Genomic DNA, 27804 nt, shown 5'->3' on the forward strand with positions numbered 1-27804 from the left:
AGGATTTTTGGGTCCAAAATAGACAATTTTGGGTCCACCAGGAAGTTCTTGGTCCAGGATGGACATTTTTGGGTCCAAGACGAAGGTTTTTGGGTCCACCACGAAGTTCTGGGTCCACCATGGACATTTTCTGGTCCAAAATGAAGATTTTTGGGTCCAAGATGAAGGTTTTTGGGTCCAAAACGGACATTTTTGGGTCCACCACGAAGTTCTGGGTCCAGAATGGACATTTTTGGGTCCAAGACGAAGGTTTTTGGGTCCAAAATGAAGGTTTTTGGGTCCACCACGAAGTTCTTGGTCCATCATGGACATTTTCTGGTCCAAAATGAAGATTTTTGGGTCCAAGATGAAGGTTTTTGGGTCCAAAACGGACATTTTTGGGTCCACCAGGAAGTTCTTGGCCCAGGATGGACATTTTTGGGTCCAAACCGAAGGTTTTTGGGTCCAAACCGAAGGTTTTTGGGTCCACCACGGAGGTTCCTGGGTCCCCGACGAAGCCCCGGGCCGTTAATTAACCCCAATTAGCGGCCGCGCGCCACCGCCCCGCCCCCCCCCCCCCCCCCCCCCCCCCGCCCCTCCCCCCCCCCGCCCCCGCCGCCGCTTCGGGCGAAATTCGGCAGAAACCGGGGGCGGAGGGGGGGGGAGGGGCGGCCCCGGATCGCCGCGTGAGGCCCCGCCCCCTCCTCCCAGACCCGCCCCCTCCTCCCAGACCCGCCCCCTCGCCCCCAGCCCCGCCCCCAGCCCCCCCAGCCCCTCCCCCCCGCCCCCCAGCCCCTCCCCCCCCCCGCCCCCGGCCTTGTCAGGGCGTCTTTGGGGGGGCGGGGGGAGGGGCCCGGAGGGGTCGGGGGGATCCGGTGGGATCCGGTGGGACCCGGTGGGACCCGGTGGGATCCGGTGGGATCCGGTGGGACCCGGTGGGATCCGGTGGGACCCGGTGGGATCCGGTGGGATCCGGTGGGATCCGGTGGGACCCGGTGGGACCCGGTGGGATCCGGTGGGATCCGGTGGGACCCGGTGGGATCCGGTGGGATCGGTCATCAGCGGGGAAATGGGGTCGTTAATTAGCGGGATCGTTAACTGCCGGGATCGGTAATCGATGGGATCGATAATTAATGGGATCATTAATCAATAGGACCGGTAATTAACGGGATCTGTAGTAGATGGGATCGATAATTAACGGGATCTGTAATAGATGGGACCGATAATTAACGGGATCATTAATCAATAGGACCGATAATTAACGGGATCTGTAGTAGATGGGATCGATAATTAACGGGATCGGTAATCAATAGGACCGATAATTAACGGGATCATCAATCAATAGGACCGATAATTAACAGGATCGGTAATCGATGGGATCGATAATTAATGGGATCGGTAATCGATAGGACCGATAATTAACGGGATCTGTAATAGGACCGATAATTAACGGGATCATTAATCAATAGGATCGATAATTAACGGGATCTGTAATAGGACTGATAATTAGCAGGATCATTAATCAATAGGATCGATCATTAACGGGATCGGTAATCAATAGGATCGATAATTAACGGGATCGGTAATCAATAGGACCAATAATTAACCGGATTGGCAATTAATAGGACCTATAATTAATGGGATCGTTAATCGATAGGATCGATAATTAACGGGATCATCAATCAATAGGACCAATAATCAACGGGATCTGTAATCGATAAGATCGATAATTAACGGGATCATTAATCAATAGGACCGATAATTAATGGGATCGGTAATCGATAGGACCGATAATTAACAGGATCATTAATCGATAGGACCGATAATTAACGGGATCTGTAATAGATGAGATCGATAATTAACGCAATTGGCAATCAATAGGACCGATAATTAACGGGATCGTTAATCAATAGGACCGATAATTAACAGGATCGGTAATCGATAGGATCGATAATTAACGGGATCGGTAATCAATAGGATCGATAATTAACAGGATCGGTAATCGATAGGACCGATAATTAACGGGATCATAATCAATTGGCTCATTAATTAGCAGGGTAATTCATTAACAGAACTGGTAACCGATAGGATCAATGATCAATGGGATCGGTAATCAGTAGGATCACTAATTAACGGGATCGGTAACCGACAGCATCACTAATTAACGGGATCGGAAAGAAACAGGATCCTTAATTAGCATTAATTAATCAGCAGGGTCGTTAATTGACAGAATTAATCCATTGGGATCCGATAGGATCGACAAGGAATGGGATTGGGAATCGACAGGATCGATAATTAACGGGATCGATAGGAAACAGGATCGTTAATTAACGGATCTGGTGAGAAATAGGATCAATAATTAGCAGGATCGTTAATTACCGGAATCAATAACCGACGGGATCGGGAGCTAATGGGATCGGGAATCAGTCGGATCACTAACGAAGGGAATCCGTAACCAACTGGATCATTAATTAACAGGCCTGATCACCAGCGGGACCGACGCCCCCAGGCCCAGCGGCCAATGGGATCGGGGATCCACCGGGCCAATGGGATCCAGCGCCGGGGGGGGATCGGCCGCGACCGACGGGGTCCGTGACCGATGGGATCGACCGCCCACGGGATCGATAGCCAATGGGATTGATCACCGACACGATCGACCACCGACGGGATCGACCACTGACGGGATCGACCACTGACGGGATCGACCACCAACGGGACTGATCACCAATAGGATCAACAGTCGATGGGATCACGGCCAGCGGGATCACCAGCCAAATGGATCACCGGCCAAATGGATCGCTGGCCAAACGGATCCTTGGCCAACAGGATCACTGGACAAACAGGATCCTTGGCCAATGGGATCACTGGACAAACAGGATCCTTGGCCAAAGGGATACTGGACAAACAGATCACTTGCCAAAGGGATCACCGGCCAAACAGATCACTGGCCAAAGGGATCACTGGCCAATGGGATGACTGGCCAACAGGATCCTTGGCCAAATGGATCACTGGCCAATGGGATCGCTGGCCAAAGGGATCACTGGACAAACAGGATCCTTGGCCAAAGGGATCACTGGACAAACAGGATCCTTGGCCAATGGGACCACTGGCCAAACAGGATCCTTGGCCAAAGGGATCCTGGACAAACAGATCACTTGCCAAAGGGATCACTGGCCAACAGGATCACTGGCTAAATTGATCACTAGGTAAAGAAATTACTGGCCAAATGGATCACTGGCCAATGGGATCACTGGCCAAATGGATCACTGGCCAAACAGATCACTGGCCAAATGGATCACTGGCCAATGGGATCACTGGCCAATGGGATCACTAACCAAATGGATCACTGGCCAACGGGATCACTGGCCAATGGGATCACTGGCCAAATGGATCAAGGCCAAACAGATCCCTGGCCAAATGGATCACTGGCCAATGGGATCACTGGCCAGCGGGATCAACAGCCAATGGAATCCCTGGCTAATCGATCACTAGCCAATGAGATCAATGGCCAATGGGATCACTACCCAAAGGGATCACCGGCCAAACGGATCCCCGGCCAACGGGATCCCTGGCCCGTGGGATCACCAGTCAAACAGATCCCTGGGCCAACGGGATCCCTGGCCCGTGGGATCAATAGCCGACAGGATCAATAGCAAAAGGGATCATTTGCCAAACGGATCCCTGGGCCAATGGGATCACCAGCAAAACGGATCCCTGAGCCAATGGGATCTGTGGCCAAATGGATCCCTGGGCCAATGGGATCACCGCCCAAGCGGATCCCTGGGCCAATGGATTCCGTGGCCAAACGGATCCCTGGGCCAATGGGATCACCGCCCAAGCGGATCCCTGGGCCAATGGATTCCGTGGCCAAACAGATCCCCGGGCCAATGAGATCACCAGCAAAAGGGATCCCCGGGCCAATGGGATCCTGGCTCAGGGATCACCAGCAGATCCCGTCTGATCCCCCAGCCCCCGGCCCCGCCCCCCAGGGATCCCCCCCGGCAGCGGGGAAGGGGGAGGGGCAGGATCCCGGCGGGAACGTGGGGGGGGGGGATCCCACCAGTGCTGGGCTCCAGTACCGCCCAGTACAGACCAGTTTAGCACCCAGCTCCCAGTGCTGGGCTCCAGTACCTCCCAGTACAGACCAGTTTAGGTCCTGCTGGTGATGCTGGGCTCCAGTACCTCCCAGTACAGACCAGTTTAGCACCCAGCTACCAGTGCTGGGCTCCAGTACCTCCCAGTACAGACCAGTTTAGCACCCAGCTACCAGTGCTGGGCTCCAGTACCTCCCAGTACAGACCAGTTTAGCACCCCCCTACCAGTGCTGGGCTCCAGTACCTCCCAGTACAGACCAGTTTAGGTCCTGCTGGTGATGCTGGGCTCCAGTACCTCCCAGTACAGACCAGTTTAGCACCCAGCTACCAGTGCTGGGCTCCAGTACCGCCCAGTACAGACCAGTTTAGCACCCAGCTCCCAGTGCTGGGCTCCAGTACCACCCAGTACAGACCAGTTTAGCACCCAGCTCCCAGTGCTGGGCTCCAGTACCTCCCAGTACAGACCAGTTTAGCACCCAGCTCCCAGTGCTGGGCTCCAGTACCTCCCAGTACAGACCAGTTTAGCACCCAGCTCCCAGTGCTGGGCTCCAGTACCTCCCAGTACAGACCAGTTTAGCACCCAGCTACCAGTGCTGGGCTCCAGTACCTCCCAGTACAGACCAGTTTAGCACCCACCTCCCAGTGCTGGGCTCCAGTACCTCCCAGTACAGACCAGTTTAGGTCCTGCTGGTGATGCTGGGCTCCAGTATCACCCAGTACAGACCAGTTTAGGTCCTGCTGGTGATGCTGGGCTCCAGTACCACCCAGTACAGACCAGTTTAGGTCCTGCTGGTGATGCTGGGCTCCAGTATCACCCAGTACAGACCAGTTTAGGTCCTCCTGGTGACGCTGGGCTCCAGTACCACCCAGTACACACCAGTTTAGCACCCAGCTACCAGTGCTGGGCTCCAGTACCTCCCAGTACAGACCAGTTTAGCACCCCCCTACCAGTGCTGGGCTCCAGTACCACCCAGTACAGACCAGTTTAGGTCCTGCTGGTGATGCTGGGCTCCAGTACCACCCAGTACAGACCAGTTTAGGTCCTCCTGGTGACGCTGGGCTCCAGTACCACCCAGTACAGACCAGTTTAGCACCCAGCTACCAGTGCTGGGCTCCAGTACCTCCCAGTACAGACCAGTTTAGCACCCACCTACCAGTGCTGGGCTCCAGTACCACCCAGTACAGACCAGTTTAGCACCCAGCTCCCAGTGCTGGGCTCCACTACCTCCCAGTACAGACCAGTTTAGCACCCAGCTCCCAGTGCTGGGCTCCAGTACCTCCCAGTACAGACCAGTTTAGCACCCAGCTCCCAGTGCTGGGCTCCAGTACCTCCCAGTACAGACCAGTTTAGCACCCAGCTACCAGTGCTGGGCTCCAGTACCTCCCAGTACAGACCAGTTTAGCACCCACCTCCCAGTGCTGGGCTCCAGTACCACCCAGTACAGACCAGTTTAGGTCCTGCTGGTGATGCTGGGCTCCAGTACCACCCAGTACAGACCAGTTTAGGTCCCGCTGGTGATGCTGGGCTCCAGTACCACCCAGTACAGACCAGTTTAGGTCCCGCTGGTGACGCTGGGCTCCAGTACCACCCAGTACAGACCAGTTTAGGTCCCGCTGGTGATGCTGGGCTCCAGTACCACCCAGTACAGACCAGTTTAGGTCCTGCTGGTGATGCTGGGCTCCAGTACCACCCAGTACAGACCAGTTATGTCCTGCTGGTGATGCTGGGCTCCAGTACCACCCAGTACAGACCAGTTTAGGTCCTGCTGGTGACGCTGGGCTCCAGTACCACCCAGTACAGACCAGTTTAGGTCCTGCTGGTGATGCTGGGCTCCAGTACCACCCAGTACAGACCAGTTTAGGTCCTGCTGGTGATGCTGGGCTCCAGTACCACCCAGTACAGACCAGTTTAGGTCCTGCTGGTGATGCTGGGCTCCAGTACCTCCCAGTACAGACCAGTTTAGGTCCTGCTGGTGATGCTGGGCTCCAGTACCACCCAGTACAGACCAGTTTAGTTCCTGCTGGTGATGCCTGGCTCCAGTACCACCCAGTACAGACCAGTTTAGTTCCTGCTGGTGACGCTGGGCTCCAGTACCACCCAGTACAGACCAGTTTAGGTCCTGCTGGTGATGCTGGGCTCCAGTACCACCCAGTACAGACCAGTTTAGGTCCTGCTGGTGATGCTGGGCTCCAGTACCACCCAGTACAGACCAGTTTAGGTCCTTTTGGTGATGCTGGGCTCCAGTACCACCCAGTACAGACCAGTTTAGGTCCTGCTGGTGATGCTGGGCTCCAGTACCACCCAGTACAGACCAGTTTAGGTCCTTTTGGTGATGCTGGGCTCCAGTACCACCCAGTACAGACCAGTTTAGGTCCTGCTGGTGATGCTGGGCTCCAGTACCGCCCAGTACAGACCAGTTTAGGTCCTTTTGGTGATGCTGGGCTCCAGTACAACCCAGTACAGACCAGTTTAGGTCCTTTTGGTGATGCTGGGGTCCAGTACCACCCAGTACAGACCAGTTTGAATCCCAGCTTGTTCTGGTTGGTGTCTCCAAGCCCAGGTTGGGGTCTCCAAGCCCAGGTTGGGGTCTGCAAGCCCAGGTTGGGGTCTCCAAGCCCAGGTTGGGGTCTCCAAGCCCAGGTTGGGGTCTCCAAGCCCAGGTTGGGGTCTCCAAGCCCAGGTTGGGGTCTCCAAGCCCAGGTTAGGGTCTCCAAGCCCAGGCTGGGGTCTCCAAGCCCAGGTTGGGGTCTCCAAGCCCAGGTTGGGGTCTCCAAGCCCAGGCTGGGGTCTCCAAGCCCATGTTGGGGTCTCCAAGCCCAGGTTGGGGTCTCCAAGCCCAGGCTGGGGTCTCCAAGCCCATGTTGGGGTCTCCAAGCCCAGGTTGGGGTCTCCAAGCCCAGGTTGGGGTCTCCAAGCCCAGGCTGGGGTCTCCAAGCCCAGGTTGGGGTCTCCAAGCCCAGGTTGGGGTCTCCAAGCCCAGGTTGGGGTCTCCAAGCCCAGGTTGGGGTCTCCAAGCCCAGGCTGGGGTCTCCAAGCCCATGTTGGGGTCTCCAAGCCCAGGTTGGGGTCTCCAAGCCCAGGTTGGGGTCTCCAAGCCCAGGCTGGGGTCTCCAACCCAACTCATCTCCAAGCCCACCTAGATAGCCCAACCTTGAGGTCTCCAAACCAAGTTCAGGTCCAAGCCCACCTAGAAAAGCCCAGGTTGGGGTCTCCAAGCCCATGTTGGGGTCTCCAAGCCCAGGTTGGGGTCTCCAAGCCCATGTTGGGGTCTCCAAGCCCAGGTTGGGGTCTCCAAGCCCATGTTGGGGTCTCCAAACCCAGGCTGGGGTCTCCAAGCCCACCTAGAAAGCCCAACCTTGGGGTCTCCAAGCCAAGTTCAGGTCCAAGCCCACCTAGAAAGCCCAAGCTGGAGTCTCCAAGCCCAGGTTGGGGTCTCCAAGCCCAGGTTGGTTGGGGTCTCCAACCCAACTCATCTCCAAGCCCACCTAGAAAGCCCAACCTTGGGGTCTCCAAGCCAAGTTCAGGTCCAAGCCCACCTAGGAAAGCCCAGGCTGGGGTCTCCAAGCCCAGGTTGGGGTCTCCAAGCCCAGGTTGGGGTCTCCAAGCCCAGGCTGGTGTCTCCAAGCCCAGGCTGGGGTCTCCAAGCCCACCTAGATAGCCCAGGTTGGGGTCTCCAAGCCAAGATCATCTCCAAGCCCACCTAGAAAACCCAACCTTGGGGTCTCCAAGCCAAGTTCAGGTCCAAGCCCACCTAGAAAGCCCATGTTGGTGTCTCCAAGCCCATGTTGGTGTCTCCAAGCCCAGGTTGGGGTCTCCAAGCCCAGGTTGGGGTCTCCAAGCCCAGGTTGGGGTCTCCAAGCCCAGGTTGGGGGTCTCCAAGCCCAGGCTGGGGTCTCCAAGCCCAGGTTGGGGTCTCCAAGCCCAGGTTGGGGTCTCCAAGCCGAGGTTGGTTGGGGTCTCCAACCCAACTCATCTCCAAGCCCACCTAGAAAGCCCAACCTTGAGGTCTCCAAGCCAAGTTCAGGTCCAAGCCCACCTAGGAAAGCCCAGGCTGGGGTCTCCAAGCCCAGGTTGGGGTCTCCAAGCCCAGGTTGGGGTCTCCAAGCCCAGGCTGGTGTCTCCAAGCCCAGGCTGGGGTCTCCAAGCCCACCTAGATAGCCCAGGTTGGGGTCTCCAAGCCAAGATCATCTCCAAGCCCACCTAGAAAACCCAACCTTGGGGTCTCCAAGCCAAGTTCAGGTCCAAGCCCACCTAGAAAGCCCATGTTGGTGTCTCCAAGCCCATGTTGGTGTCTCCAAGCCCAGGTTAGGGTCTCCAAGCCCAGGTTGGGGTCTCCAAGCCCAGTTTGGGGTCTCCAAGCCCAGGTTGGGGTCTCCAAGCCCAGGTTGGTGTCTCCAAGCCCAGGTTGGGGTCTCCAAGCCCAGGGTGGGGTCTCCAAGGCCAGGTTGGGGTCTCCAAGCCCAGGTTGGGGTCTCCAAGCCCAGCCCAGCTCCAAACCCACCTGAGATGCCCAGCTGAAGTTCTCCAAGCCCAGCTCAGCCTCCGCCTTCTTCTAGGAGAGCCAGGTTGAAGGTGTCCTCACCCTCCGGTGGCCACCCGTTGCGGCCCAAGCCCCGTGTCCTCCTCGGAGCCACCCCCACCCCACCCCCCACCCCCAACTGAAGAAGCAGGGACCACCCCCCATCAAAGCCAACCCCCCAAAGCGGTGGTGGGACCCCAAGCCCAAGTCCCCGTCTTTGAGGAACCGCTCGCCACCGGGGCCGTCACCGCTGGTGGGACGGTGGTGGTGGTGGTGGTGGTGGTGGTGGTGGCCAGGTCCCCGTGGCGCGATGACGTCAGAGGGGTGGGGGTGGGGGTGGTGGGGTCATCGTTTGGGGTGGGAAAAGCGTCTGGGAGGAACTTCTCGCGCCCCGGTGAACTTCCTCTTCTGGCGGTGACCTTTTCACCGGCGCTTTCACATCGTCTTTCGGCCAGACCGCTTCCCCCACCGCCTGTCCCACCACCTGTCCCACCACCTGTCCCACCACCACCTTCTCCAAAGTTCTTCTCCTCCCCAGTCAAGGCCGCCGCCCCCACCGTCTACCCGCTGATCTCCTGCGAGGACTTCCAGGACAAGGTCACCTTGGGTTGCTTGGTCAACAACTTCTTCCCCGAACCCGTCACCGTCACCTGGGTCTCCAGGGTTTCAGGAGAAGCTGAGACCTTCCCGGTCATCTACAGGCCAGGGACCTACTACACCCTCAGCAGCGAGTTCACCGTCCCCGCCGTGGACGCATGCGACGAGATCTTCCAGTGCAGGGTGGACCACAGAAGCACCGGAACCATCATCAAGAACATCACGGGTGAGGAGAAGGTGGTGAGGAGGAGATCCCGGCGTGGCACGAGGTCTTGGTGGACCTCAAAGAGGGGTTGGTGTCTCTCCAAGGCGTGTGTGATGTCTTGGTGGACACCTAGACCACCCCTAGATGGGTTGGTGTTTCTCCAAGGCTTGCACGAGGTCTTGGTGGACACCTCGAAGAGGGGTTGGTGTCTCTCCAAGGCTTGCACGAGGTCTTGGTGGACACCTAGACCACCCCTAGATGGGTTGGTGTTTCTCCAAGGCTTGCATGAGGTCTTGGTGGACACCTAGACCACCCCTAGATGGGTTGGTGTCTCTCCAAGGCTTGCACGAGGTCTTGGTGGACACCTAGATGACCCCTAGATGGGTTGGTGTTTCTCCAAGGCTTGCACGAGGTCTTGGTGGACACCTAGACCACCCCTAGATGGGTTGGTGTCTCTCCAAGGCTTGCACGAGGTCTTGGTGGACACCTAGATGACACCTAGATGGGTTGGTGTGTCTCCAAGGCCTGAACTAGGTCTTGGTGGACACCTCGAATAGGGGTTGGTGTTTCTCCAAGTCTTGCACGAGGTCTTGGTGGACACCTAGACCACCCCTAGATGGGTTGGTGTTTCTCCAAGTCTTGCACGAGGTCTTGGTGGACACCTAGACCACCCCTAGATGGGTTGGTGTTTCTCCAAGGCCTGAACGAGGTCTTGGTGGACCTCGAAGATGGGTTGGTGTTTCTCCAAGTCTTGCACGAGGTCTTGGTGGACACCTAGATGACCCCTGGATGGGTTGGTGTTTCTCCAAGGCCTGAACGAGGTCTTGGTGGACCTCGAAGATGGGTTGATGTTTCTCCAAGGCCTGAACGAGGTCTTGGTGGACCCCTGGATGGGTTGATGTTTCTCCAAGTCTTGCACGAGGTCTTGGTGGACACCTAGATGACCCCTAGATGGGTTGGTGTCACTCCAAGGCTTGCACGAGGTCTTGGTGGACACCTAGACCACCCCTAGATGGGTTGGTGTTTCTCCAAGGCCTGAACGAGGTCTTGGTGGAGCCCTGGATGGGTTGATGTTTCTCCAAGGCCTGAATGAGGTCTTGGTGGACACCTAGATGACCCCTAGATGGGTTGGTGTTTCTCCAAGGCGTGTGTGATGTCTTGGTGGACACCTAGACCACCCCTAGATGGGTTGGTGTTTCTCCAAGTCTTGCACGAGGTCTTGGTGGACACCTAGACCACCCCTAGATGGGTTGGTGTTTCTCCAAGGCCTGAACGAGGTCTTGGTGGACCTCGAAGATGGGTTGGTGTTTCTCCAAGTCTTGCACGAGGTCTTGGTGGACACCTAGATGACCCCTGGATGGGTTGGTGTTTCTCCAAGGCCTGAACGAGGTCTTGGTGGACCTCGAAGATGGGTTGATGTTTCTCCAAGGCCTGAACGAGGTCTTGGTGGACCCCTGGATGGGTTGATGTTTCTCCAAGGCTTGCACGAGGTCTTGGTGGACACCTAGATGACCCCTAGATGGGTTGGTGTCACTCCAAGGCTTGCACGAGGTCTTGGTGGACACCTAGACCACCCCTAGATGGGTTGGTGTTTCTCCAAGGCCTGAACGAGGTCTTGGTGGAGCCCTGGATGGGTTGATGTTTCTCCAAGGCCTGAATGAGGTCTTGGTGGACACCTAGATGACCCCTAGATGGGTTGGTGTTTCTCCAAGGCGTGTGTGATGTCTTGGTGGACACCTAGACCACCCCTAGATGGGTTGGTGTCACTCCAAGGCTTGCACGAGGTCTTGGTGGACACCTAGACCACCCCTGGATGGGTTGATGTTTCTCCAAGGCTTGCACGAGGTCTTGGTGGACACCTAGACCACCCCTAGATGGGTTGGTGTCTCTCCAAGGCCTGAATGAGGTCTTGGTGGACCTCGAAGATGGGTTGATGTTTCTCCAAGGCCTGAACGAGGTCTTGGTGGACCCCTGGATGGGTTGATGTTTCTCCAAGGCTTGCACGAGGTCTTGGTGGACACCTAGATGACCCCTAGATGGATTGGTGTTTCTCCAAGGCCTGTACGAGGTCTTGGTGGACACCTAGATGGGTTGATGTTTCTCCAAGGCCTGAACGAGGTCTTGGTGGACACCTAGATGGGTTGATGTTTCTCCAAGGCTTGCACGAGGTCTTGGTGGACACCTAGATGGGTTGATGTTTCTCCAAGGCTTGCACGAGGTCTTGGTGGACACCTAGATGGGTTGATGTTTCTCCAAGGCCTGAACGAGGTCTTGGTGGACCTCGAAGATGGGTTGATGTTTCTCCAAGGCTTGCACGAGGTCTTGGTGGACACCTAGATGACCCCTAGATGGGTTGGTGTTTCTCCAAGGCCTGAACGAGGTCTTGGTGGACCCCTGGATGGGTTGATGTTTCTCCAAGGCTTGCACGAGGTCTTGGTGGACACCTAGATGACCCCTAGATGGGTTGGTGTTTCTCCAAGGCTTGCACGAGGTCTTGGTGGACACCTAGACCACCCCTAGATGGGTTGGTGTTTCTCCAAGGCTTGCACGAGGTCTTGGTGGACACCTAGATGACCCCTAGATGGGTTGATGTTTCTCCAAGGCTTGCACGAGGTCTTGGTGGACACCTAGATGACCCCTAGATGGGTTGGTGTTTCTCCAAGGCTTGCACGAGGTCTTGGTGGACACCTAGATGACCCCTGGATGGGTTGGTGTTTCTCCAAGGCTTGCACGAGGTCTTGGTGGACACCTAGATGACCCCTGGATGGGTTGATGTTTCTCCAAGGCTTGCACGAGGTCTTGGTGGACACCTAGATGACCCCTAGATGGGTTGGTGCTTCTCCAAGGCTTGCACGAGGTCTTGGTGGACACCTAGATGACCCCTAGATGGGTTGGTGTTTCTCCAAGGCTTGCACGAGGTCTTGGTGGACACCTAGATGACCCCTGGATGGGTTGGTGTTTCTCCAAGGCTTGCACGAGGTCTTGGTGGACACCTAGATGACCCCTGGATGGGTTGATGTTTCTCCAAGGCTTGCACGAGGTCTTGGTGGACACCTAGATGACCCCTAGATGGGTTGGTGCTTCTCCAAGGCTTGCACGAGGTCTTGGTGGACACCTAGATGACCCCTAGATGGGTTGGTGTTTCTCCAAGGCTTGCACGAGGTCTTGGTGGACACCTAGATGACCCCTGGATGGGTTGGTGCTTCTCCAAGGCTTGCACGAGGTCTTGGTGGACACCTAGATGACACCTAGATGGGTTGATGTTTCTCCAAGGCCTGAACTAGGTCTTGGTGGACACCTCGAAGAGGGGTTGATGTTTCTCCAAGGCTTGCACGAGGTCTTGGTGGACACCTAGATGACCCCTGGATGGGTTGGTGTTTCTCCAAGGCTTGCACGAGGTCTTGGTGGACACCTAGATGACCCCTAGATGGGTTGGTGTTTCTCCAAGGCTTGCACGAGGTCTTGGTGGACACCTAGATGGGTTGATGTTTCTCCAAGGCCTGAACGAGGTCTTGGTGGACCTCGAAGATGGGTTGATGTTTCTCCAAGGCCTGAACGAGGTCTTGGTGGACACCTAGATGGGTTGATGTTTCTCCAAGGCCTGAACGAGGTCTTGGTGGACCTCGAAGATGGGTTGATGTTTCTCCAAGGCCTGAACGAGGTCTTGGTGGACCTCGAAGATGGGTTGATGTTTCTCCAAGGCCTGAACGAGGTCTTGGTGGACACCTAGATGACCCCTAGATGGGTTGATGTTTCTCCAAGGCCTGAACGAGGTCTTGGTGGACACCTAGATGGGTTGATGTTTCTCCAAGGCCTGAACGAGGTCTTGGTGGACCTCGAAGATGGGTTGATGTTTCTCCAAGGCCTGAACGAGGTCTTGGTGGACCTCGAAGATGGGTTGATGTTTCTCCAAGGCCTGAACGAGGTCTTGGTGGACACCTAGATGGGTTGATGTTTCTCCAAGTCTTGCACGAGGTCTTGGTGGACCTCGAAGAGGGGTTGATGTTTCTCCAAGGCCTGAACGAGGTCTTGGTGGACCCCTCTCCCTGATGTCCCTTCTCTTCAGATGTGTGTCCGTCAGAGGAGGTGACAATCAAGCTCCTGAGCGACCCGGTGCAGGACAGCTCGGAGGGGAAGGTCCTTCTGCTGTGCCTCGTGGAGGGGAAGACGGCTGGTGACGCCAAGGTGCAGTGGCTGAGGAACCACGAGGTGGTGGACCTGCGGCAGGAGGACAACACCTGCGACCAGTGCTCCACGGAGAAGGCCACCTTCACCAGCAAGGTCAACGTCAGCCTGGAGAGCTGGAACCTGGGGGCCGAGTTCTCCTGCAAGGTCACCCACCCTTCGCTGGAGAAACCGGCCATCCTCAACATCAGCACCTTCTGCTCAGGTAGGTGGGGTTTCTTGGAGGACATGGGGAGATGGAACATCTCAGAAGGTTGGTGGGCTCCATGGAGAGCCCAGAAGGTCCGTAGGGTTGGTGGGCTCCATGGAAAGCCCAGAAGGTCCGTAGGGTTGGTGGGCTCCATGGAAAGCCCAGAAGGTCCGTAGCTTTGGTGGGCTCCATGGAAAGCCCAGAAGGTCCGTAGGGTTGGTGGGCTCCATGGAAAGCCCAGAAGGTCCGTAGGGTTGGTGGGCTCCATGGAAAGCCCAGAAGGTCCGTAGGGTTGGTGGGCTCCATGGAAAGCCCAGAAGGTCCGTAGGGTTGGTGGGCTCCATGGAAAGCCCAGAAGGTCCGTAGGGTTGGTGGGCTCCATGGAAAGCCCAGAAGGTCCGTAGGGTTGGTGGGCTCCATGGAAAGCCCAGAAGGTCCGTAGGGTTGGTGGGCTCCATGGAAAGCCCAGAAGGTCCGTAGGGTTGGTGGGCTCCATGGAAAGCCCAGAAGGTCCGTAGGGTTGGTGGGCTCCATGGAAAGCCCAGAAGGCCCGTAGGGTTGGTGGGCTCCATGGAAAGCCCAGAAGGTCCGTAGGGTTGGTGGGCTCCATGGAAAGCCCAGAAGGTCCGTAGGGTTGGTGGGCTCCATGGAAAGCCCAGAAGGTCCGTAGGGTTGGTGGGCTCCATGGAAAGCCCAGAAGGTCCGTGGGGTTGGTGGGCTCCACGGAAAGCCCAGAAGGTCCGTAGGGTTGGTGGGCTCCACGGAAAGCCCAGAAGGTCCGTAGGGTTGGTGGGCTCCATGGAAAGCCCAGAAGGTCCGTAGGGTTGGTGGGCTCCATGGAAAGCCCAGAAGGTCTGTAGGGTTGGTGGGCTCCATGGAAAGCCCAGAAGGTCCGTAGGGTTGGTGGGCTCCATGGAAAGCCCAGAAGGTCCGTAGGGTTGGTGGGCTCCACGGAAAGGCCAGAAGGTCCGTAGGGTTGGTGGGCTCCATGGAAAGCCCAGAAGGTCCGTAGGGTTGGTGGGCTCCATGGAAAGCCCAGAAGGTCCGTAGGGTTGGTGGGCTCCATGGAAAGCCCAGAAGGTCCGTAGGGTTGGTGGGCTCCATGGAAAGCCCAGAAGGTCCGTAGGGTTGGTGGGCTCCACGGAAAGCCCAGAAGGTCCGTAGGGTTGGTGGGCTCGATGGAAAGCCCAGAAGGTCTGTAGGGTTGGTGGGCTCCATGGAAAGCCCAGAAGGTCCGTAGGGTTGGTGGGCTCCATGGAAAGCCCAGAAGGTCCGTAGGGTTGGTGGGCTCCACGGATGGCCCAGAAGGTCCGTAGGGTTGGTGGGCTCCATGGAAAGCCTAGAAGGTCCGTAGGGTTGGTGGGCTCCACGGAAAGCCCAGAAGGTCCGTAGGGTTGGTGGGCTCCATGGAAAGCCCAGAAGGTCCGTAGGGTTGGTGGGCTCCATGGAAAGCCCAGAAGGTGCGTAGGGTTGGTGGGCTCCACGGAAAGCCCAGAAGGTCCGTAGGGTTGGTGGGCTCCGTGGAAAGCCCAGAAGGTCCGTAGGGTTGGTGGGCTCCACAGAGAGCCCAGAAGGTCCGTAGGGTTGGTGGGCTCCATGGAAAGCCCAGAAGGTCCGTAGGGTTGGTGGGCTCCATGGAGAGCCCAGAAGGTCCGTAGGGTTGGTGGGCTCCATGGAAAGCCCAGAAGGTCCGTAGGGTTGGTGGGCTCCATGGAAAGCCCAGAAGGTCCGTAGGGTTGGTGGGCTCCATGGAAAGCCCAGAAGGTCCGTAGGGTTGGTGGGCTCCATGGAAAGCCCAGAAGGTCCGTAGGGTTGGTGGGCTCCATGGAAAGCCCAGAAGGTCCGTAGGGTTGGTGGGCTCCATGGAAAGCCCAGGAGGTCCGTAGGGTTGGTGGGCTCCATGGAAAGCCCAGGAGGTCCGTAGGGTTGGTGGGCTCCATGGAAAGCCCAGAAGGTCCGTAGGGTTGGTGGGCTCCACAGAGAGCCCAGAAGGTCCGTAGGGTTGGTGGGCTCCGTGGAAAGCCCAGAAGGTCCGTAGGGTTGGTGGGCTCCATGGAAAGCCCAGAAGGTCTGTAGGGTTGGTGGGCTCCATGGAAAGCCCAGAAGGTCCGTAGGGTTGGTGGGCTCCATGGAAAGCCCAGAAGGTCCGTAGGGTTGGTGGGCTCCATGGAAAGCCCAGAAGGTCCGTAGGGTTGGTGGGCTCCGTGGAAAGCCCAGAAGGTCCGTAGGGTTGGTGGGCTCCGTGGAAAGCCCAGAAGGTGCGTAGGGTTGGTGGGCTCCATGGAAAGCCCAGAAGGTCCGTAGGGTTGGTGGGCTCCATGGAAAGCCCAGAAGGTCCGTAGGGTTGGTGGGCTCCACAGAGAGCCCAGAAGGTCCGTAGGGTTGGTGGGCTCCATGGAAAGCCCAGAAGGTGCGTAGGGTTGGTGGGCTCCATGGAAAGCCCAGAAGGTCCGTAGGGTTGGTGGGCTCCACGGAAAGCCCAGAAGGTCCGTAGGGTTGGTGGGCTCCATGGAAAGCCCAGAAGGTCCGTAGGGTTGGTGGGCTCCATGGAAAGCCCAGAAGGTCCGTAGGGTTGGTGGGCTCCGTGGAAAGCCCAGAAGGTCCGTAGGGTTGGTGGGCTCCACGGAAAGCCCAGAAGGTCCGTAGGGTTGGTGGGCTCCATGGAAAGCCCAGAAGGTCCGTAGGGTTGGTGGGCTCCACAGAGAGCCCAGAAGGTCCGTAGGGTTGGTGGGCTCCATGGAAAGCCCAGAAGGTCCGTAGGGTTGGTGGGCTCCACAGAGAGCCCAGAAGGTCCGTAGGGTTGGTGGGCTCCACAGAGAGCCCAGAAGGTCCGTAGGGTTGGTGGGCTCCATGGAAAGCCCAGAAGGTCCGTAGGGTTGGTGGGCTCCACAGAGAGCCCAGAAGGTCCGTAGGGTTGGTGGGCTCCACAGAGAGCCCAGAAGGTCCGTAGGGTTGGTGGGCTCCACAGAGAGCCCAGAAGGTCCGTAGGGTTGGTGGGCTCCATGGAAAGCCCAGAAGGTCAAGCCATTGGTCGGTTGGGACACGGAGAGGTGGTGGGGTGGGGGGTTGACCAGGAGGGTGGTCAGATGATGGAAACCCGGGTGGTTGGTCGGTTGGAGAACGTAGAGATGGATGGATGGTCAAGGTAGGTGGATGGTTGAAGTGGATGGTTGACCTTGGTGGGTGGTTGAACTTGGTGGATGGATGACCTGGGTGGATGGTTGACCTTGGTGGGTGGTCAAGGTGGATGGTTGACTTTCAAGGTGGATGGTTGACCTTGGTGGATGGTCAAGGTGGATGGTTGACTTTCAAGGTGGATGGTTGACCTTGGTGGATGGTCAAGGTGGATGGTTGACTTTCAAGGTGGATGGTTGACCTTGGGGGATGGTCAAGGTGGATGGTTGACTTTCAAGGTGGATGGTTGACCTTGGTGGGTGGTCAAGGTGGATGGTTGACCTGGGTGGGTGGATGGTTGACCTTGGTGGGTGGTCAAGGTGGATGGTTGACCTGGGTGGGTGGATGGTTGACCTTGGTGGATGGTCAAGGTGGATGGTTGACCTGGGTGGGTGGATGGTTGACCTTGAGGGATGGTCAAGGTGGGTGGTTGACTTTCAAGGCGGATGGTTGACCTTGGGGGATGGTCAAGGTGGATGGTTGACCTGGGTGGGTGGATGGTTGACCTGGGTGGATGGTCAAGGTGGATGGTTGACCTGGGTGGGTGGATGGTTGACCTTGGTGGATGGTCAAGGTGGATGGTTGACCTGGGTGGGTGGATGGTTGACCCTGGGGGATGGTCAAGGTGGATGGTTGACTTTCAAGGTGGATGGTTGACCTTGGGGGATGGTCAAGGTGGATGGTTGGCTTTCAAGGTGGATGGTTGACCTTGGGGGATGGTCAAGGTGGATGGTTGACTTTCAAGGCGGATGGTTGACCTTGGTGGATGGTCAAGGTGGATGGTTGACTTTCAAGGTGGATGGTTGACCTTGGGGGATGGTCAAGGTGGATGGTTGACCTGGGTGGATGGTCAAGGTGGATGGTTGACCTTGGGGGATGGTCAAGGTGGATGGTTGACTTTCAAGGCAGATGGTTGACCTTGGTGGATGGTCAAGGTGGATGGTTGACCTGGGTGGATGGTCAAGGTGGATGGTCAAGGTGGATGGTTGACCTTGGGGGATGGTCAAGGTGGATGGTTGACCTGGGTGGATGGTTGACCTTGGTCGCTGGTTGACCTGGGCGGTGGACAGACGGGTGGGTGCAGCCCCATCCCCCACCCCCACAAACCACCCCACGGCCCCACACAATGATGATGGCCAAGGAGACGTGACACCACCGCGATGGTGGCAACCAAGGGTGAACACTTTGGGGTGGTGGTGGTGGTCACCAAATGTCTTCCCCGCCTCGGCGTTTGGCGTCAGCCCAAGGTCCACCCCCCTCAACACCCCTCCCCCACCCCCACCACCAGATGACAGACCAGACGTGGAGGTCACCATCACCCCCCCGTCCCTGGAGGACCTCTACCTCAGCCAGAACGCCAACATCACCTGCTTGGCCGTCAACCTGAAGTCCCCCGAGGACGTGAAGTTCTCCTGGAGCCGGGACAGAGGTAACGCCTTGGAGGCCACCAAGGGACCGGTGGTCAAGTTGGAGAACGGTCTCTACCAGATGAGCAGCACCCTCAAGCTCTGCGCCGACGAGTGGAGCTCTGGTGAGAAGTTCACCTGCACCCTCAACGTCCCCGACCTCGGCGAGCCCATCGTCAGGTCCATCAGGAAAGACACAGGTAGGCCCCCATCCCACGTCCCACCCGCGGGGTCCCGGAAGAGGCTGGTCTACTGGGGGAGTCTCTGCTGGAAGGGTCTGCTGGAAGGGTCTGCTGGAAGGGTCTGCTGGAAGGGTCTACTGGAAGGGTCTACTGGAAGGGTCTGCTGGAAGGGTCTACTGGAAGGGTCTGCTGGAAGGGTCTGCTGGAAGGGTCTGCTGGAAGGGTCTGCTGGAAGGGTCTGCTGGAAGGGTCTACTGGAAGGGTCTGCTGGAAGGGTCTACTGGAAGGGTCTGCTGGAAGGGTCTGCTGGAAGGGTCTACTGGAAGGGTCTACTGGAAGGGTCTTCTGGAAGGGTCTACTGGAAGGGTCTACTGGAAGGGTCTACTGGAAGGGTCTGCTGGAAGGGTCTGCTGGAAGGGTCTGCTGGAAGGGTCTACTGGAAGGGTCTGCTGGAAGGGTCTGCTGGGAGAGGCTGGTCTACTGGAAGGATCTACTAGAAGGGTCTACTGGAAGGGTCTACTGGGAGAGGCTGGTCTTCTGGAAGGGTCTACTGGGAGAGGCTGGTCTACAGGAAGGATCTACTAGAAGGGTCTACTGGAAGGGTCTACTGGAAGGGGATAGTCTACTGGAAGGGTCTACTAGAAGGGTCTACTGGAAGGGTCTACTGGAAGGGTCTACTGGAAGGGTCTACTGGAAGGGTCTACTGGAAGGGTCTGGTCTACTGGAAGGGTCTACTGGGAGAGGCTGGTCTACTGGAAGGGTCTACTGGGAGAGGCTGGTCTACAGGAAGGATCTACTAGAAGGGTCTACTGGAAGGGTCTACTGGAAGGGGATAGTCTACTGGAAGGGTCTACTGGGAGGTGATGGTCTTCTGGAAGGGTCTACTGGAAGGGTCTACTGGAAGGGTCTACTGGAAGGGGCTGCTGGAAGGGTCTACTGGAAGGGTCTACTGGAAGGGTCTGCTGGAAGGGGCTGCTGGAAGGGTCTACTGGAAGGGTCTACTGGAAGGGGCTGCTGGAAGGGTCTACTGGAAGGGTCTACTGGAAGGGTCTGCTGGAAGGGGCTGGTCTACTGGAAGGGTCTACTGGAAGGGTCTACTGGAAGGATCTACTGGAAGGGGATAGTCTACTGGAAGGGTCTGCTGGAAGGGTCTACTGGGAGAGGCTGGTCTACAGGAAGGATCTACTGGAAGGGTCTACTGGGAGAGGCTGGTCTACTGGAAGGGTCTACTGGGAGAGGCTGGTCTACTGGGATGGTCTACTGGAAGGGTCTACTGGAAGGGTCTACTGGGAGAGGCTGGTCTACAGGAAGGGTCTACTGGAAGGGTCTACTGGAAGGGGATAGTCTACTGGAAGGGTCTACTGGGAGAGGCTGGTCTACTGGAAGGGTCTACTGGAAGGGTCTACTGGAAGGGGCTGCTCTACTGGAAGGATCTACTGGAAGGGTCTACTGGAAGGGATAGTCTACTAGAAGGGTCTACTGGGAGATGCTGGTCTTCTGGAAGGGTCTACTGGAAGGGTCTACTGGAAGGGTCTACTGGGAGAGGCTGGTCTACTGGACGGGTCTACTGGGATGGTCTACTGGAAGGGTCTACTGGAAGAGGCTGGTCTGCTGGAAGGGTCTACTGGGATGGTCTACTGGGACGGGTCTAGCCTACTGGGAGAGCCAACTGGGCCGGCCAACTGGGGGAGCTCTACCCCTCCCCCCTCCCTTGACCTTCTCTCGCCCCTCCCCCCCCCCCCTCCCAGACGTCCCCGTGAAGCCACCATCCGTCTACGTCTTCCCGCCGCCGCCGGAGCAGCTGGCCCAGCAGGAGGTGGCCACCTTGACCTGCCTGGCTTCGGGTTTCAGTCCCCGCGACATCCTGGTGACCTGGACCCAAGGGGACCGTCCGGTGACCCCCGGTAGCTTCTCCACCTTCGGTCCTGGGGCGGAAGGTGACACCTACACGGTCTACAGCAAGTTGGACGTGCCGGTGGCCACCTGGCAGCGGGGCGAGACCTTCTCCTGCGTGGTGGGACACCAGGGGATCCCCATGAACTTCGTGCAGAGGAGCTTGGACAAGTCCATGGGTAAACCCACCGCCGTCAACGTCTCGGTGGTCCTGGCCGACGCCGACGTCACCTGCTACTAGAGTTGGGGGAGGGGACGGGGTTGTCCACCTGGGGTGGGGTGGGGTGGGAGAAGATGTAAATCCGCATCCGAATAAAAAAAAGACCCAAAAAAAAGGCGAAAAAACCCAAAAAAACCAACAAAAAAAACCCCCGTGACGCGCCGACGCCAACTGGGACGGTCTACTGGGAGGTTCTGGTCTACTGGGAGAGCCAACTGGGCCGGTCTTCTGGACGGGTCTGGTCTACTGGGAGGTTCTGGTCTACTGGGAGAGCCAACTGGGCCAGTGTACTGGACTGGTCTGGTCTACTGGGAGGTTCTGGTCTACTGGGAGAGCCAACTGGGCCGGTCTACTGGACGGGTCTGGTCTACTGGGAGGTTCTGGTCTACTGGGAGAGGCAACTGGGCCGGTCTACTGGACGGGTCTGGTCTACTGGGAGAGGCAACTGGGCCGGTCTACTGGACTGGTCTGGTCTACTGGGAGGTTCTGGTCTACTGGGAGAGCCAACTGGGCTGGTCTACTGGACGGGTCTGGTCTACTGGGAGAGGCAACTGGGCCGGTCTACTGGACGGGTCTGGTCTACTGGGAGGTGCTGCTCTACTGGGAGAGGCAACTGGGCCGGTCTACTGGACGGGTCTGCTCTACTGGGAGAGGCAACTGGGCCGGTCTACTGGACAGGTCTGGTCTACTGGGAGAAGCAACTGGGCCGGTCTACTGGACGGGTCTGGTCTACTGGGAGGTTCTGGTCTACTGGGAGAGGCAACTGGGCCGGTCTAGTGGACTGGTCTGGTCTACTGGGAGGTTCTGGTCTACTGGGAGAGCCAACTGGGACGATCTACTGGACTGCTCTGGTCTACTGGGAGGGTGTGGTCTACTGGGAGAAGCAGCTGGGCCAGTCTGCTGGACTGGTCTGGTCTACTGGAAGGGTGTGGTCTACTGGGAGAGGCAACTGGGCCGGTCTACTGGACGGGTCTGGTCTACTGGGAGGTTCTGGTCTACTGGGAGAGGCAACTGGGCCGGTCTACTGGACGGGTCTGGTCTACTGGGAGGTTCTGGTCTACTGGGAGGTTCTGGTCTACTGGGAGAGGCAACTGGGCTGGTCTACTGGACGGGTCTGGTCTACTGGAAGGGTGTGGTCTACTGGGAGAGGCAACTGGGCCGGTCTACTGGGAGGTTCTGGTCTACTGGGAGAGGTAACTGGGACGGTCTACTGGACGGGTCTGGTCTACTGGGAGGTTCTGGTCTACTGGGAGAGGCAACTGGGCCGGTCTACTGGACGGGTCTGGTCTACTGGGAGGGTGTGGTCTACTGGGAGAGGCAACTGGGCCGGTCTACTGGACGGGTCTGGTCTACTGGGAGAGGCAACTGGGCCGGTCTACTGGACGGGTCTGGTCTACTGGGAGGTTGTGGTCTACTGGGAGAGCCAACTGGGCCGGTCTACTGGACGGGTCTGGTCTACTGGGAGGTTGTGGTCTACTGGGAGAGCCAACTGGGCCGGTCTACTGGACGGGTCTGGTCTACTGGGAGGTTCTGGTCTACTGGGAGAGGCAGCTGGGCCAGTCTGCTGGACTGGTCTGGTCTACTGGAAGGGTGTGGTCTACTGGGAGAGGCAACTGGGCCGGTCTACTGGACGGGTCTGGTCTACTGGGAGGTTCTGGTCTACTGGGAGAGCCAACTGGGCCGGTCTACTGGACGGGTCTGGTCTACTGGAAGGGTGTGGTCTACTGGGAGAGGCAACTGGGCCGGTCTACTGGACGGGTCTGGTCTACTGGGAGGTTCTGGTCTACTGGGAGAGCCAACTGGGCTGGCCTACTGGAAGGTTCTGGTCTACTGGGAGAGGCAACTGGGCCGGTCTATTGGACGGGTCTGGTCTACTGGGAGGGTGTGGTCTACTGGGAGAGCCAACTGGGCTGGTCTACTGGACGGGTCTGGTCTACTGGGAGGGTGTGGTCTACTGGGAGAGGCAACTGGGCCGGTCTACTGGACGGGTCTGGTCTACTGGGAGGGTGTGGTCTACTGGGAGAGGCAACTGGGCCGGTCTACTGGACGGGTCTGGTCTACTGGGAGGTTGTGGTCTACTGGGAGAGCCAACTGGGCCGGTCTACTGGACGGGTCTGGTCTACTGGGAGGGTGTGGTCTACTGGGAGAGGCAACTGGGCCGGTCTACTGGACTGGTCTGGTCTACTGGGAGGTTCTGGTCTACTGGGAGAGCCAACTGGGCCGGTCTACTGGACTGGTCTGGTCTACTGGAAGGGTGTGGTCTACTGGGAGAGCCAACTGGGCCGGTCTACTGGACTGGTCTGGTCTACTGGGAGGGTGTGGTCTACTGGGAGAGCCAACTGGGCTGGCCTACTGGGAGGTTGTGGTCTACTGGGAGAGCCAACTGGGCCGGTCTAGTGGACGGGTCTGGTCTACTGGGAGGTTGTGGTCTACTGGGAGAGCCAACTGGGCCGGTCTACTGGACGGGTCTGGTCTACTGGGAGGTTCTGGTCTACTGGGAGAGCCAACTGGGCCGGTCTACTGGACGGGTCTGGTCTACTGGGAGGTTCTGGTCTACTGGGAGGTTCTGGTCTACTGGGAGAGCCAACTGGGCCGGTCTACTGGACGGGTCTGGTCTACTGGGAGGTTGTGGTCTACTGGGAGAGCCAACTGGGCCGGTCTACTGGACGGGTCTGGTCTACTGGAAGGGTGTGGTCTACTGGGAGAGCCAACTGGGCCGGTCTACTGGACGGGTCTGGTCTACTGGGAGAGGCAACTGGGCCGGTCTACTGGAGGTTCTGGTCTACTGGGAGGTTCTGGTCTACTGGGAGAGGCAACTGGGCCAGTCTACTGGACGGGTCTGGTCTACTGGGAGGGTGTGGTCTACTGGGAGAGCCAACTGGGCCGGTCTACTGGACGGGTCTGGTCTACTGGGAGGTTCTGGTCTACTGGGAGAGGCAACTGGGCCGGTCTACTGGACGGGTCTGGTCTACTGGGAGGTTCTGGTCTACTGGGAGAGCCAACTGGGCCGGTCTACTGGGAGGGCGTGGTCTACTGGGAGAGCCTGGGGGTGGGGCTATGGACGGAGGGTGGGCGTGGTCTTCAGCCCACCCCGCCGCGCGACTCCTCCCAAAGAAGGAAATTCCCCAAAACTGAGGGTTTTCACCCCAAAAAATCCCTTTTTTTTCCCCACCAAAAATCCCCGTGGTCCCTTTTGGAGGAGATTTTTGGGTGAAAACAAGAGATTTTGGGGAAAAACCGGGTGGAAATGGTGGATTTTTTTCCACCAAATCCCCGTGGTCCCTTTTGGAGGAGATTTTTGGGGGAAAACAAGAGATTTTGGGGGAAAAACGGGTGGAAATGGTGGTTTTTTTTCCACCAGTAATCCCCGTGGTCCCTTTTGGAGGAGATTTTTGGGCGAAAACAAGAGATTTTGGGGAAAAACCGGGTGGAAATGGTGGATTTTTTCCACCAAAAATCCCCGTGGTCCCTTTGGAGGAGACTTTTGGGGCAAAACCGGGAGATTCTGGGGCAAAAACAGGTGGATTTTTTTTTTTTTTTCCACCAAAAATCCCCGTGGTCCAGATTTTGGGGTAAAAACGGGTGGAAATGGTTTTGTTTTGTTTTTTTTTTTTCCTGGACACGCCGAAAATCCTGGTGTCCACTTTGCCATTTAACGGGGATGGGGGAGAAGGATTTTGGGTGAAAAACGGGGGAAAACGTGGGGTTTTTTTCACTGCCTGGACCCAAAATATGTGATTCTTGGCTCTGGTGGACAAACAGAAAAACCGGTGGAGAAATGGGTGGAAAAATGGTGAAAACCGGTTTTTTTTGGTTTTTTTTTTTTTTTTTTTTTTTTTTTTTTTGTTTTTTGTGGGGTTTTTGTTTGTTTGTTTTTTTGTTTTTTTTTGTTTTTTCCCCAGAAACGCCTAAAATCCTGGTGTCCCCTTTGCCGTTTACCGGGGATCGGGGAGAGGGATTTTGGGTGAAAAACGTGGGGTTTGTTTTTTTTTTTTTCTGCTGCCTGGACCCAAAATATCTGATTCTCGGCTCTGGCGGACAAACGGAAAAAAACGGGTGGAGAAACGGGTGGAAAAATGGTGAAAACCTTTTTTTTTGGTTTTTTTTTTGGGGGGGTTTCTTGGGTTTTTTTTTTTGTTTTTTTTTTTTGGTTTTTTTTTCTTTTTGTGTGTTTTTGGTTTTTTGGTTTTTTGGTTTTTTGTTTTTGTTTTTTTTTTTTCCCCAGAAACGCCGAAAATCCTGGTGTCCCCTTTGCCGTTTACCGGGGATCGGGGAGAGGGATTTTGGGTGAAAATACCTGATTCTCGGCTCTGGCGGACAAACGGAAAAAACGGGTGGAGAAACGGGTGGAAAAATGGTGAAAACCGGGTTTTTTGGGTTTTTTTTGGGGGCGTTTTTCTTGTTTTTTTTGGGATTTTTTTTGTGTTTTTTTTAGTTTTTTTTTTTGTTTTTGTTTTTTTTTGGTTTTTTTTTTCCCAGAAACGCCAAAAATCCTGGTGTCCCCTTTGCCGTTTACCGGGGATCGGGGAGAAGGATTTTGGGTGAAAATATCTGATTCTCGGCTCCGGCGGACAAACGGAAAAAACGGGTGGAGAAACGGGGCGGGGAAAAACGGTGAAAACTGGGGTTGTGGGGTTTTTTTATTTATTTATTCATTATTTTTTATTTTATTTATTTATTTATTTATTTATTTTTATCTACTTATTTATTTTATTTTATTTATTTATTTATTTATTTATTTATTTTATTTATTTATTTTTATCTATTTATTTATTTTATTTTATTTATTTATTTATTTTATTTATTTATTTATTTATTTTTATCTATTTATTTATTTTATTTTATTTATTTATTTATTTTATTTATTTATTTATTTATTTTTATTTATTTATTTATTTATTTATTTACTTTATTTATTTATTTATTTTTATCCATTTATTTTATTTATTTATTTATTTTATTTATTCATTTATTTATTTATTTTTATCTATCTATCTATTTATTTATTTATTTATTTTATTTTATTTATTTATTTATTTATTTTTATCTATTTTATTTATTTATTTATTTATTTTATTTATTCATTTATTTATTTATTTTTATCTATTTATTTATTTTATTTTATTTATTTATTTATTTAATTTAATTTATTTATTTATTTATTTATTTATTTTGGGGCTGCAGGCGCCAGACGTCCTCGAGGCGGTGGGTCGCGGGGGTTGGGCTCCGTGGTGGGTGGTGGTGGGGTGGCGGTGGGTGGGGCTGTGGCTGTCTCCAGCGGCGTTGCCCCTCCCCCACCGGCGCCCCCCTCTCTCTCTTCCCCCCCCCCCCCTCCCCCCTCCCCCTCCCCTCCCCCCAGGTGTCGCGGCGGCGGCGGCCGTGGTGGCGGTGGGCGAGGAGCCACCTCCCGGGGTGGACCCAGAAGCCGCCGAGCTCTGGACGGCCGCGACCTTCATCGTCCTCTTCCTCCTCAGCCTGGGCTACAGCGCCGGGGTCACCCTCTTCAAGGTACGGCCCCTCCCCCACGCCCCCCCGCCCGCGGGCCCCTAAAGCTCGGCGTTAATCAAAGTTAATTAATCCACCCCTCCCCCACCCCACCACCCCACCCCCACCCCCACCCCGGTGTCTCCTCCAGGTGCTGTGACGGAGGGTGAAGGACCTTCAGCTGCTTCGGGGGGGGGGGGGGGGTTGGGGGGCGGGGGGGGTGGGGGGGGCTCGGGGGATCGAGCCGGCTCGGGAGAAGATTTGTGGATCCTGGAATCCACCCGCCGGCGCGCCAACGGGGAAAAAAAACCAAAAAAAACCCAAAAAAAAAACCAAAAAAAAAAAAAAACAAACCCCCAAAAAACCCCAAAACCACACTTTTTTGCCCCAAAAGGAGCCCGGTTTTGGTGGCTCCACACTTCGATTCCCACCAAGCGACAAAAAAAATAAATAATAATAAAAAAAAAATTTTTAAAAAAAAAAATTTCAACAGAAAAATCACTGTTTTCTCCCTGAAATGAGCCCATTTTGTGGTGGTTCCTCACCTCAGTTCCCACCAAAATTACAAAAAAATTCATATTCCAAAGAAAAAAACCCTTTTTTCCCCAAAATGAGCCCATTTTGCGGTGGTTCCTCACCTCAGTTCCCACCAAAATTAAAAAAACCCTCATTTTCCAAAGAAAAAAACCCATTTCCCCCTAAAATAAACCCATTTTATGGTGGTTCCTCACCTCAGTTCCCACCAGAATTACAAAAAAACTCATTTTCCAAAGAAAAAAACCCTTTTTCCCCCCAAATGAGCCCATTTTGTGGTGGTTCCTCACCTCAGTTCCCACCAAAATGACAAAAAAATTCATATTCCAAAGAAAAAAACCCTTTTTTCCCCAAAATGAGCCCATTTTGTGGTGGTTCCTCACCTCAGTTCCCACCAAAATTAGAAAAACCTCCTATTCCAAAGAAAAAAACGACATTTTCCCCAAAATGAGCCCATTTTATGGTGGTTCCTCACCTCGATTCCCACCAAAATTTAAAAAAACCTCCTATTCCAAAGAAAAAAAAAAAAATTTCCCCCAAAATAAACCCATTTTATGGTGGTTCCTCACCTCGATTCCCACCAAAATTACAAAAAACCTGCATTTTCCAACAAAAAAAACCCATTTTCCCCTAAAATAAACCCATTTTGGGGTGGTTCCTCACCTCAGTTCCCACCAAAATGACAAAAAAAATTCATATTCCAAAGAAAAAAACCCTTTTTCCCCCAAAATGAGCCCATTTTGTGGTGGTTCCTCACCTCAGTTCCCACCAAAATTAGAAAAAACCTCCTATTCCAAAGAAAAAAACGACATTTTCCCCAAAATGAGCCCATTTTATGGTGGTTCCTCACCTCAATTCCCACCAAAATTAGAAAAACCTCATATTCCAAAGAAAAAAAAAACATTTTCCCCCAAAATAAACCCATTTTATGGTGGTTCCTCACCTCGATTCCCAGCAAAATTACAAAAAAACCCGCATTTTCCAACAAAAAAAAAACATTTTCCCCCTAAAATAAACCCATTTTGGGGTGGTTCCTCATGCTGATTTTCATCAATCTACAAAAAAATGCATTTTCCAACAAAAAAACCCATTTTCCCCTGAAATGAGCCCATTTTGTGGAGGTTCCTCACCTCAGTTCCCA

At 55.2% G+C, this 27804-nt stretch overlaps 1 gene segment (V, D, J or C); it reads left to right on the forward strand.

The window, feature by feature from the left end:
* Positions 1 to 3718: 3718 nt before the first annotated feature.
* LOC121082335 lies at positions 3719 to 20673 on the forward strand. The segment is given in 5 exon segments: positions 3719 to 3934; positions 8705 to 9416; positions 13462 to 13785; positions 18233 to 18550; positions 20281 to 20673. Coding segments are annotated over 5 exon segments (1956 nt in total).
* The last annotated feature ends 7131 nt before the right edge of the window (positions 20674 to 27804 follow it).

Source organism: Falco naumanni, unplaced genomic scaffold, assembly GCF_017639655.2.
Source record: "Falco naumanni isolate bFalNau1 unplaced genomic scaffold, bFalNau1.pat scaffold_73_arrow_pat_ctg1, whole genome shotgun sequence".
Classification (NCBI taxonomy): domain Eukaryota; kingdom Metazoa; phylum Chordata; class Aves; order Falconiformes; family Falconidae; genus Falco; species Falco naumanni.